The sequence below is a fragment of the Apis mellifera genome, linkage group LG11, assembly GCF_003254395.2.
Source record: "Apis mellifera strain DH4 linkage group LG11, Amel_HAv3.1, whole genome shotgun sequence".
Taxonomy (NCBI): domain Eukaryota; kingdom Metazoa; phylum Arthropoda; class Insecta; order Hymenoptera; family Apidae; genus Apis; species Apis mellifera.
Genome location: NC_037648.1, coordinates 13,439,617 through 13,452,502, shown reverse-complemented (window position 1 = coordinate 13,452,502; position 12,886 = coordinate 13,439,617). Strand labels below are relative to the sequence as shown.

At 30.0% G+C, this 12,886-nt stretch overlaps 1 protein-coding gene across 22 annotated transcripts; it reads right to left on the bottom strand.

The window, feature by feature from the left end:
- Nucleotides 1-137: 137 nt before the first annotated feature.
- LOC408309 (serine-arginine protein 55) lies at nucleotides 138-12,422 on the bottom strand. 22 transcript variants are annotated; one of them, XM_006566433.3, is made up of 12 exons: nucleotides 12,265-12,422; nucleotides 9,894-10,020; nucleotides 8,929-8,999; nucleotides 7,264-7,344; nucleotides 6,536-6,559; nucleotides 6,329-6,385; nucleotides 6,051-6,120; nucleotides 2,054-2,127; nucleotides 1,759-1,977; nucleotides 1,348-1,473; nucleotides 937-1,059; nucleotides 138-875 (listed from the first exon to the last, which is right to left on the bottom strand). In XM_006566433.3, the coding sequence occupies exons 2-12, from the start codon at nucleotides 10,017-10,019 to the stop codon at nucleotides 719-721; spliced, it is 1,128 nt and encodes a 375-aa protein (XP_006566496.1). In that variant the 5' UTR covers nucleotide 10,020; nucleotides 12,265-12,422; the 3' UTR covers nucleotides 138-718. The 22 variants fall into 22 exon arrangements, with proteins under 22 accessions (XP_006566496.1, XP_006566494.1, XP_006566497.1 ...); XM_006566431.3 differs by lacking the exon at nucleotides 7,264-7,344 and adding an exon at nucleotides 7,139-7,234; XM_006566434.3 differs by lacking the exon at nucleotides 9,894-10,020 and adding an exon at nucleotides 10,056-10,179 and having other exon boundaries at nucleotides 12,265-12,400.
- Nucleotides 12,423-12,886: the final 464 nt, after the last annotated feature.

The following is a 12,886-nucleotide window of genomic DNA, read 5'->3' as shown; positions in this document are numbered from 1 at the left end:
TGAAAATCGATGATATATCTAATATTTAAAGTTAATTATCTGAATTGTAAAAAAAACACTTGCTTCTGACAAAATATTTAAATAAATAAAAAATATTAATAATTGAAATAATTAATTAATAAAAAAGAAAATAAAAATATAGGCTTAGCGCGAAATTTTATTGATAAGATACCGCTTACCACTAAATTTAATACACATCACATAATTTCCTTATTGTAATGTGACTGTTAGGAATATATACAAAAAGCCATTATAGAGAATTCCTTGATATAAGATGATACATCAAAAAATGTATAGAATTCATTTAAGGTACGTATGAAGACATCCTATTTCTCTAAATGCGAATGGTGTTTTTTCAGATGACAAGTGTACAATCAAAATTACGTATAACTAATGTACACAGATTGGTTCCATTAAGTAAATCATGTACAATTATTTAATTATACTTAAGCCGATTGTTAATTACATTCACTTCTTTTGTTTCGCTGTCCCTCATTTTACAAGATCTAAAGAATTTCACTTATCCATAATACGATGTACATGTTAATTACAAGTAGTAATGTCAAAAAAATCGACGTTTCTTAAAAAGAAAGGCATGAAAAATTGGCTTCTTAAATATATTTAGTCGTAGAAAAAAAGAAACAAAAAGAGGAAAGATCCTCTTTAATTCTTTCCTTCTCACGATAAAAGTCTCTTCTTTTCTTGTTCCACATTTTCTTTAATCAACAACTTTCTGTTTATTACTTTCCGGAGATTTATCGCCATTCATTGGTGAACGAGAACGGCTACGGCTTTTGCTATGTTTACTGCCTGATCGAGATCTCGATATGTCACCTCGCGATCTTTCGCGGCTAGATCTATCTCTGGAAGAAGAGCTATATTAAAGAGATGACTGTGGATTGTTTTTCTTGCGCTAACTATATCGATTAAACTCACTTTGAAGGAGACTTAGCTTTAGATTTGGACTGTGACCTGGACTTTGACCTCTCAGCCTTGGACCTAGAACGAGATCTGGATTTGGACTTTGACTTAGATTTCGACTTTGAGCGGTCTCTTGATCTGTAAAATTATAGTTCAAATGAAGAAAATACAAGAAAATACAATTAAAAATACAATAAAAACTTCTTCTTTTAAAAATGATTCCATAGTCTCGTTAATATGAATAAAATGACAATTTTTTGAAAAAAATTAACCCAAATATAATGTCAAAAATGAAATATTTATAAATATAGAAAAATTGCATTAATATTCGATAACAAATATGCAAGAAAAATAGCAAATAAATGTTCTACAAAATTATTTATATAACTAAAATTGATGTAATATTAATAGAAGATTGATACCCACTTGGATTTAGATCGAGTTCGGCTACGTTCAGGTGATTTGGATTTGGATTTCGATTTTGATTTAGTATGTGCTCTTGATTTGGAACGGCTACTGCGACGACTACGGCTGCGAGAACTACGGCGACTCCTGATACAATAAAAAAATTGTAATATATTTGAACTATTACTTACAAAATATATCTAATTAAATAATTATCATATCAATTATAATTGTTCTAAGTTATTATGATGTCTTATATCATGCACGACGAATTGGATGTATGATAAATATTCATAAAAGAAAATTTTTAAATTTAACCATGAAGTATGGAAAGTAACTTTGAAGTGATTGAAAATTAGAAGTTAATATGCTACAAATATGATTAGTATTAAAGTAAAAATGATGGAGACATTGCCGCCCCCCCGACAGTACCTTGATCGGGATCGAGAACGACGATAATACCTTGAGCGGGAGCGGGAACGGCGACGAGATCGAGATCGTGACCGTGATCTTGATCTCGAACTTGAGGACCTTGAACGACGTCCCCGTCTCTTATCCTCGATAAGTCTGATTCTACGTCCATTTAGTTCTGTGTCATCCAATTTATCGATGGCGTTCTTCAAATCAGAATATGTTGCAAATTCTACAACTCTGTAATATTAAGTTATATAATTAATCAAATTATATTTATATAACAAATAAAATTTTTTAAATCAATGTAACTTACCCTTCGTTCCTGCGTTGCTTATGTGCATCTGCATATGTCACTTCACCAGCCTGTCTCATATAATCCTTCAAATCCTGAGTATCACACAAAAATACGGATTAGTATATTATAATGAAAAGAAAATGTATCTTACAATTAATTATAACAAAGTACGATTAATATTCAGGTATGAATAAAACTAAATTTTGTGTTTCTATACTAAAGATTACGCAGAACTTAAAATGTATCCTGTGCACTTTTATCCACTATACTTCCACTAATATATATTATGTAATAATCTTCCTTCTTCTGAAACATATAGCATAAGAATCTATCCTTACTGAAAAAACCATGTTATTGTCTCCTGTCTGCCCATAATCTTCAGTGTTGAAAATATATGTTGAAAACATGTGCTCGAATTTAGTATCTGCGATTGATGCAACCTTTCTTTTTATGCAATTCAATCTTTAAAACAAGTATAGTCATTTGTATAGTCAGACCTCCACCCTGCAGAAAAATATAGTTTTACATATTTTTTAAATAATTAACATATTTCTAAAATATTTTTTTATTTTTAAATAAATAAACTGATGAATAAAATTTCTGCAGAGCAGCTCACAATAAAATTTCATTAAAATCATGAATATATATAAAAAACTTTTAAAGTCAATTTCTCTACCATTTATTTAATGCAGAAAGAAATTCTAAATTATATAATTCAATCAAAAACTATATGGACCGTTGAAAAGATGGAACTGCATAAGGCAGAGAGAAAGACAGTTGCTTGTGAAATCAAATAGTTAATGGAAGATGAATTGGTCTTGAAAATGCTGAAAAAAATTTTCGGTAGCTTTTAGAATATTTTTCAGATTATGATTTGTATTTCAAAGCTGACAAAAGTAAATGTAATTAATGTATACAGGATAAGGAATATATTTTGTTTGCTATCATAATTGATAAATGAAATTCAAAATATCCAAAATTGAACCCATGCTGAATTTCCACCTATTTTCCTTAGAAAACCAACGTAGAATATTTTTTTGCTGTCATTCATTGGAGATCTCCCTTCTGGAAAATTTCTATTCCTCTTGATGTCGTATCCTTTTCTTATTACATTTTCTATGATTTTATGAGGTGGTTCTAATCTATTCTTCGTAACATCATCCATTATGATGAAAAAAAATCTATGTTTGGCATCCACTATATTTTCTTGATTCTGATTGTAGTATTTGTGGGAACCAGGTACGGCTTTATGGACTCTCTCTTGATAGATGCGTGCATGCAGGTAACTCTTGTTTTTCATCTTGATGTCTCTTGGTTATCATCCATAACACGCCACTTTTTCAGAAAAAATTCATATTTGATGTATTCGAAATTCCTAAATTGTATCCGGCCTGTATTGTAAAACAGTGCTAGGAATCACGTCAATACATCACAACTGTTCCGTTTTTTAAATGGACAATCTGCAAATACGCTTGATGACTGAAATATTTTTTTTTTTTTTGTATATCTTGTACACAAACCCAAAAAAGAGAAGAAAATGGATTCTAACAAAAAGAAAGAAATTGCCTTGCATAAAGAAAAGTTGATATTCTATTCTCATTCGAAAAAGATATAAAATATATAAACGTTTCGTAAAAAACGTAAACGTCTAATTATTTAAAAATGTGATTAATAATAATCAACGAATATGCACAAAGTACGAAAAAATAAACCAACTATATATGTTGTTATTAAACTAACGGATGCCTAATTTCGAGCACACTTGATATATGATATATATAATATATCATATAAATAAATTGTAAAAACTGGTCCTCTGTTTTCCGGTAGTGGTTTTTTATTGCGTGTGCACGGCTCCAAACTTGTTGAATGTTTTCAATTGAGATCTATATTAATATAGATAGAATATATATACATATAAAACACCTGAACTATGGTGCACAGTTAACAGATATATAATATATATCTTAAAATGATATCAATAAATAAGAGAACAAGTTACAAAAGTGTATGTATATATAAGATATATATATAGATATAATGTATATATCTAAAGAGTACACTCGGTTAAGGTGACGCATTTACCTTGGGCCCAGGCACCACCTTGCTTACGGACAGAGAGAAAGGCCAGACACAACGGCGCTTGGTTGGGTCGAACGGATCTGTGTGGCGTAGTCGCGGATGGTTCGGGTTTCGGCCCGTGTATGCCCTCATGGGTGGCCGCTGCCTGACTTACTAGATGGCTAGGTTGGTGGCGTACCAGTAGCAGTAACAGTCGTGGTGTAGTAATAAATGTGATAGTAGTTGTAGCAGTAGTAGTAGTAGTAGTAAGTAGTAGTAGTAGTAATAGTAATAGTATAGTAATAGTAGGGCAGTCATTATGAAAGGTATAATATAAAGGGTCAATAATAAAGTTGAGTAATAAAATGTCAAGAGTATATGTGATACAGAAGGATCAGAAAGAAGAGTGAAGATGATACTGGTATGTTTTATAAAGGATATAATAGAAAAAATGTTTGGTAACAATGATAGTGATAATGATATGGAAAGATATTGAGAGAGAGAGAGTAAAATAGTGGTGATTGCTGTTGTACACATCCAGGCAAAGATACAGGTCAGAGTCATTGATGATCGTAGAAGGCAGACGACGTTTTTCTCTCCCAGCGATCACGATGAGAAGATCGCAGATACGTAAGAACCTATCTCGTCACTGGGTTTCACCACGTATCACTGCGCAAGTAGTAGAAGGTGGTAGGTGGTAGGTGTACCCAGTGCCACGCGGTTATCTCTCTCACCCGGGACACCTCAGAAACCAACCTGGTGCCACTTGACCTTAAGGCGGGCCCATCGCGTGCATCGTCATCTTTATCATCGCACATCATCAGTCTATTGGCCCTACCGGTCACCCCTCCTCGGTGAAGAGGACATGGCTCTTCGGAAAGAACATCAATTTTATTGTTTTTCTCAACTGTTGGCCGAACGTAAATGAAATAATAAATTGAAAAAGGAACGTCGAAGAATTGAGCGAGAGAAATTCATATATATGTATACTTTTTTCATCAAAAGATAACCAATCATCCGAAAAGTACGATTAGACGATATATATATTTATATATATATGTATATGCAATGTATATTGATCAAGTAAGACTTGGTCCACATGCACACAAAGGAGCTCTATTTCTGTCTCTTTTTTTTAATTTCATTAGCATGGACATTTAGAGATTTGTGTACATAGATGTATACGTATATACACCACCGTTTATAAGATCAAAGATGGAGTGCGTCCTGGTATTTCCCACATAGTTCGCATTTCCCATCGTTTTCCCAAGATTGCCCTTCTCGGTTGGTCTATCTCATGTCTCTGAATCTTCTTCTCCACTGTTTATTTGCTCGACGTCTTCTAATCGTACACACCTCTTCTTTCCAACAGCACGATTCAATTTTCATAGCATTTATTATTAGATTTGTTTCAATATTTAAAGATCACATGCCTGTTCTTTTTTTAACACTTCAAGGAACATTTTCTATATCTCTGTTTCTGTACTTTTCGTCTGGTTCTTTCCTTTTCCATTCATTCTGCTCGTTTCTTTGGCGCATTGTTGAGCATTGAGGAAGTTATTAGGATTTTAAAAAATTTTACTTCAAAATTATGCCATAGACTTACTTGATCAAAATGTACATCTTTTTTTTTTTTTTTTTTTTTTTTGCAAACTCGGATTTGAGTTTCAGATATCCGTAAACGAACTTAAAAATGGCGAAAGAAAAATCGAATAAAAATATTAGTGCTAAAAATGCCACCGCGTGTAAGTTTGGTTCAACTCGGGGAATATATGAAATCCGGAACGATTAAACGCCAGCAAGAATATATATATATATTGGGTCCCCGCGCGCATTTTGGATGGAATATTCGCATATCGTCATCATTCTGGAAACCTCGAGTAGCAATCAAACTCACGAAAAAGCTATCGGATGTATAGTAAAAATGTGAAGCAAGGGTACAGATATTGCTTACCTGCCAGCTGACACGACTCGATAGATTTTCCACGGTGAGCCGGTATTCGGTGCGTGTTGGTGGTCCATATCTAAAAAAGGAAAAGCACAAGAATTAACCACTTTGTATTATTTTAATAGAAGCAGGTTTGTCTTGGACCTGACTTTATACGTAACAATAGCGAAATTCTAAGAATGGAAACGCAAAACTTGATTTATAATATTCAATATATTGCAATTATTTAGAAGTTGAATAAATTATAAGATGTATCGTTAGAGCGTAACATTGGATGTATGTACCTGGGCAATGATTGCTTGTAGCTAGATGCAGTCCTCGTGTTTCTGTTCACACTATCTCTGCAAAAAGGGATGTCATGTGAACAGAAATAACGGATCGTTGATTAAACTTTCAGCAAATAACTACAGATCTGCACTCATTGCTCAGGCACACAATCAATCACCTGTTCCAATCGAATCAAATCTACTCAAAATGCAGCAATAGCGTACCTGTCGTGCCGCATATCGTCTCGGCTGTAACAAACACAATACCACACATCTATTAGTCGCCAATTACATCGATCCACCTCTCTCAACTACCAGTAATAAACATAATGTCTGGGAGGGTATTCACTAGGCATTATATATATATACTAAAATATGTTAGATTTCTCGACTAGCGAGATCTTTTGATGACTTTCATTAATTCGACGTACTCGGGAGAGCAGTCAAATCCAAGACAACCAATTCAAACTAATTAGAATTCGTCAGTGCCTAGACGAACTTTCATCGTATGCAAATTGGCAAGCTTTATAACACGTACTCATTCCCTTTCATTCTCTTTCATACTTTCTTTCATACTTTTTTTCTATTCTAGAGCTTATCATATCCAAGGTTACGTTCTTCCCTGTACGGGCGATATGCAAAATCATCTTTTATCACATACAATTGGTTTGAATAAATAATATTTTCTTTTTATATTAAAGTATCAAAAAAATTTATCGAATCGAAAAAATTTATTTAAGATTTTGCATATCTCAAGTTGATTGCCTGCAGGGGAGGAGGGGATAATGATCGCTCTGATAAAATAAAAAAAAGGATAGCGTGTCTTACGCAGATCGCCTCGAGTCCCCATAACCACCACGGGAGTCACCATAGCGCCACTGGTCACTACCCCTAGGTGTCCCCCGGGCCCTCTCTACAGTAATTCTGTAACAAGACACATTGGATATGCTTACTTGTCTCTCCAGGAGCGTGAGCGTCCGTAGCCACGGTCGCCTCGCCTCCCTGAAACACCCCGTGCTATCTCCACCGCCACTCTGAAACACACCCAACAAAACCCCGCCTAAGTCCTCGACTAATTCTTACTCTAAAGCTGCTTCCTTCCTTCCATCCTTCTTTCCATTTTCTTTTCCATTCCTCAGCCTCCTCTCGAAATCCGTTCAAATATCATCCGCCTCGTTCTTTATCTACAAAGTCCAGCCATTGAGGCGCTGTCCCCTCATCATCGTATTTGTCTCTTCATTCCCTCTCTAATTTTTCTAGTTGCTGTCCACTTATAATGCGCAACTTATTCATCAATGTAAATTATATATTGTATAAAAAATTTCTTGAAGCTTTCTCATAATTAACTGGGATCATTCGTGTTTGTATTTTTCCATTTTTTTTTTTTTTTTACTCCTTTTGCTTCAGTTTTCATTATTTCTAGGAATCACTCAACGAAATTGATTATGATCACCAGAGAATTATGAAAACGCATTAATGATTACAAACATCTTGTTTTTTTTTTTTTTCATTTGATTTGTTAAATAATTTTTCAAAGAAGCAATATACATTACATAAAATTCTGAGGCATAAAGTTTATCAATAATCTTTTTTAAATACATGTATATATATATCGGGGAATTGATGGAAGTAGTTCAAAATGGCGGCAAGTCATATCGGCTATTTAAGTAAGATGCACTTTTATTCCAGAACAAACCCAATCAATAATTTGGAGGACAGACGCCGTTGTTAAACTTAAAGTCAATAACCAAAGAAAAGAAATCGTAAATATGTTGCATTTTAAATTATACAGAAGCAACAGCAGATTATTATATCAATACAAAATAAAATCTAATATACTTTAAAAAATATTAAATATTTTAAATATAGATTTTAATATAAACAAGGAAAAATAAAACCTTAAAAATATTATTTACAATTTTAAACTAATTTATAATTGACTTATTCCCAAAAATAATATTAATTTTTTTAAATTATATATAAACAAAGATATTTAATTATTGGTTTCTTGTAACCAATAGAACTCTACAATACCTTTAAGTCCAAATGCAAATAACTGGGAAATGTCTAGAACGAAAGCACTTTACTCAATAATGCATGAAAGATTAGTAAAATAAAAAAAATATATATATAAAAAAAAATTTTTTTTTCAATGCTATTGCTTCTCATGTATAATCCTACTCATTATGTGCAACATTAACAAAGCTGTATGTTTTCATTTCTTCAAAATCTTTTAAAGAATATTTAAAATTAATAACATATGTGTAAACTAAATTAAAATTATAATGAAATATATTAATGTTACACTTTTAATGTATGTTTAAAATACAACTATAGTAAATAAATAGTAAAAAAGTTATTATTATTTCAAAAAATTTAATATAAAAAATAATGAATTCTTGTAATTTTCAATAATCACATTACTTTACAGATTGTGTAATTGAAAATTACAAATTCTAATATTTATATAAATGTGAATAAATAAAGACAAAAATTCATAATTAAAAAAAAAAAAAAAACTAATCATGCAAAAAATCATGCTACCTACACCATTCTTCATACTTCTAATATATATTTATATATATATGAAATACACATGATATTTTAATGTCTATTACCTTTCTCCTAGAAGCTCCTTCCCATTGAGCTCGTAGACTGCATCATCTGCATCCCTATAGTCGTCAAATTCCTGTAAACAAAATATATTTATCATAAATCATTATATTAGAAAAATTTATTAGTTTCATTTTCTACATGCAATATTGTATAAAATTCATGTTATTCAATGCATCTCGTTGATGTAGTATGGAGTACAGTGTGTATAAAATATATGCATTTGCAATCATTAATATAAGTAATAATTCACGAATTCTGTCAATACATATTAATAAAATGAAATAATAATCTATAGAAGAAGAAAATTCAATTAGTAAATTTAAATAAATTTTTAATTCAGAAAATTTTAAAAAGTTATTCGATTTTATAATTTGGTTTTCAATTTTATAATTGGTATTTTACCTCAAATATAAGTGGCAAGTTTAAATAAGTAACACGATTTCCTTTTGATAATACATAACTTACAAATATTTTGTAGATTAATCGATGAAAACCAGCACACAGTTCCATTAAGCAGCCACAGTACCAATGTGTTCAGGGCTCAAGGTAGGTCAGATCAACTCACGAGTTCAAGTTATTTTTTAAGTAAAACACTTTACCCTCTACACATTTTGGTCAGCAATAAAATAATAAAATATAATAAAACTTGAAAGTTATTGTGTCAAGATTTTATTTAAATATCGTAGTTTAAAGTTATTATAAAAATAAAAAATAAAATAACGAACATAAAATATCGATACTTAACTTAAACTATATATACTATATATATCACAACTTTATATCGACGATAATTCATAAACCTAGTTAGTGGAAATGAAGATGGATGCATTTTTAAGCGCTAAATGTAATATATGATTATTCAACTTGCAAATAAAAATTTTTTTTAATAAAAATTGATAAATAATAAGACCAAACTGAGTAGAGTAAAGTGTTAAGTATGTGTATAAAATTTGATTCAAGTACTTACAACAAAACCGTAACCGTTCTTGATGAGGACATCACGGAATCGACCGTAGCCTCTGAAAAATCTCTCAAGGTCTCTTTCCCTGGTGCCGTATGGAAGCCCACCGACATAGACCCTTGTCCCTACCATACTGTAAAAAAAACAATTGAACCACATTAGACTTACCACAAAGGCAAATCCATTCTTCATAGCGACCTCCTTGATTCTACCATATTTCCGGAAGAACTTCTCAAGGTCGCGCTCTCTCACCCGGTATGTTAATCCACCAACGAATACTCGGGTGCTCATTCTTAAAGGAAAATATAAAAACACCATACATAACAGGCTACTTTAAGAACCTGTCATTTATTCACATGACAACATAAGTACTGTTATGTTAATTTCCAATATTCTGGCTGAGAATGGCAATGCAACTCAATAAAATTGATATTTTGTAATTTTATTTTATATTTCTGTATTTTAGCAATCTATATCAAAGAAAGCTTTGCAAGTAAAATATTATTTGTGGATATTAAACTGACTGCAGTAGATCACAAGTGCAATGTAGAAATGCTATTATAATATCAATATTTTTCCCAAACCTAACATTCCTTATAGTTGAATATAGTATACTTCATCATACATTCTTCTATAACAATCATACAGAACATTCTTAATGAAATAAATTAAAATGATAGATTAATAAAAAGTTTAAAATATTAAAATGTTAGATCAATATATAATTAAAAATTCAATACATTGATAAGTAAAATTTAAATTATATTTAAATATTACATTAATATAAGTTAAAAATAAATATAATCACATGACATGCTAAATTTTATGCAAAAATTTGTAATATGTGTACAATTCAAAGCCATATGTTCATTCCAAATTAAAACAAAAAATAATTCTAAAAATAAAAGCATTAATATAATAATATCTAATCAATTCTATTAAAATAATATAATATTTAAAATAATATAACGATACTGAATATATAAAAAATTTTAAAAAGTTAGAATAACTTATTGAATTATTAAGTTTATAGTTTGTTTTTAAGCCAAAAGATAAAAATATATTTAAAGCAATATAATTTATAAAAATGTTAAGCACATCTCATGCACTTGTAGGTAACAAACAATTCTTTGCTTACATATAATCAAACAAAAAGTGTTTTAATTTGCACACTGATGAAATGATAAATTACTATTATCTACTAAAATATTTATTTTCATGCTTACTCAGCCAAAAAGTATTTAAGCAAGAATTAAGGAAATATGAACATTAGTCGCGTTCGGTATTTATATTTAATTATTTTAAATAGAGAAAATAGACGAAAAATTTGATTGTAAATATCGAACTCGTCTAATGTTAAAAATTATTACAAATATGTAAAACAATGTGCAATATACAGAACTTTATTTCAATATACTATAAGTAAACACATTTATCATCCAAGCATTAATCTTTAAAATCTCTGTACTATAAAATTATTGCATCTATTTATTTATAATTAAGAAGGTATTTTTATACATTTATTAAAAGATTTGAAGTATGATTGTACTTTATGTTAGTATACCGTTATATACCATACGCTGAAAGTTTCTTCCTTTACCTACCGCAATTTCTTTCGGAGATTAAGAGCTATGTATTTTTTTTTTTATAAAAATTTTAATTTGTTCTTTGAAATTAATATTTTTATGTAATAAGCGGGACTTAATCTAAAAAAATGTAATATATTTCAAGCACCAGCGACAAACCGTGTTTTTTATTGGACACTCGTTTCATAAAATGGCGGTCGTGTGATTGCTTATCGTCCTCCTTTTCTGCTACGTAATTTACCGATTATATGGAGATAAAAACTGTATTTACAAAAACATAATGCGTTTATATAAGATAATTATATTTATAGCAAAACATTATTTTTTCTGTAATCGAGGAAACCTCTCGAAAATTATCAATATGATACAGAAATTAGCGATAACGCTAAATTGGAAGAGCTATAAATTAATCATAGAACAAGATAATATCTAAGATAAATAATTAGATGTACATATGTATCATATGTATAAAATTGAAAATCTATTATATTAATTCTGAAAAGATCTTGCGAGCAATCATTCATACGACGTAGCATTTGGAAAGCATTTGCCACGTCATTAATATAATACAAAAATATATATAATGAATAATTTGAATCACGATTAAAAATTACAATTAAAATTTTTTTCTTTTATTATCTATGAATTATCATTAAAACATCATGATATGATATGATATGAAGGCATTTATGATTCGTAATTATTCCATCCGAAAAACAAAGTATTTGCAAACAAATCACTTTTTTAATGCATGTATAATATCACAGAAAAAAAAATGTTTACAAACTTACCTGAATATACGTAAAAAATGTTGCTTTGTTCACTAAAAGCTTATGCTCTCACGACACGACACGACTGAAATTACTAGAAGAAGTAATGATCGGCGTCTGAAGTAAGATGGCTCGTTGCAATAACGGAAACAAAACGGGGTTCACACAACGAAAAACAAAGTCGCTAGCTGTTTATGTCTCGATACCAGACGCCTAGAATTAGAAATTTATTATAATTTAAAATAAATTGTATAAATCTTATATAATAATATGAAATTATTATTTATTAGTAATATAATATTATTACATATAATATTATTACATATAATATAAACTAATATTTCTTCATGTATTATAGTATAGATTAATATCCCCTCTCTAGCAAAATTTTTCTTTATGAATAAGTTACGTATTTACTACGTTTAAAATAATAAAGCTTATAATTATTCATTGTCTTAAATTGTTACTTACCATCATAATATAAGTACAATTGTTAATAATTTTTATTATAATTAACTGCTAGTCATAAATGCGTGCAAATATAATTCACATGCGATATAATATGCGCAGTCATATAGAGCGGGATATTCAAATAATCATTTGAAAGCTAATAATATTTAAACAATATTACTTTTAAACTGAG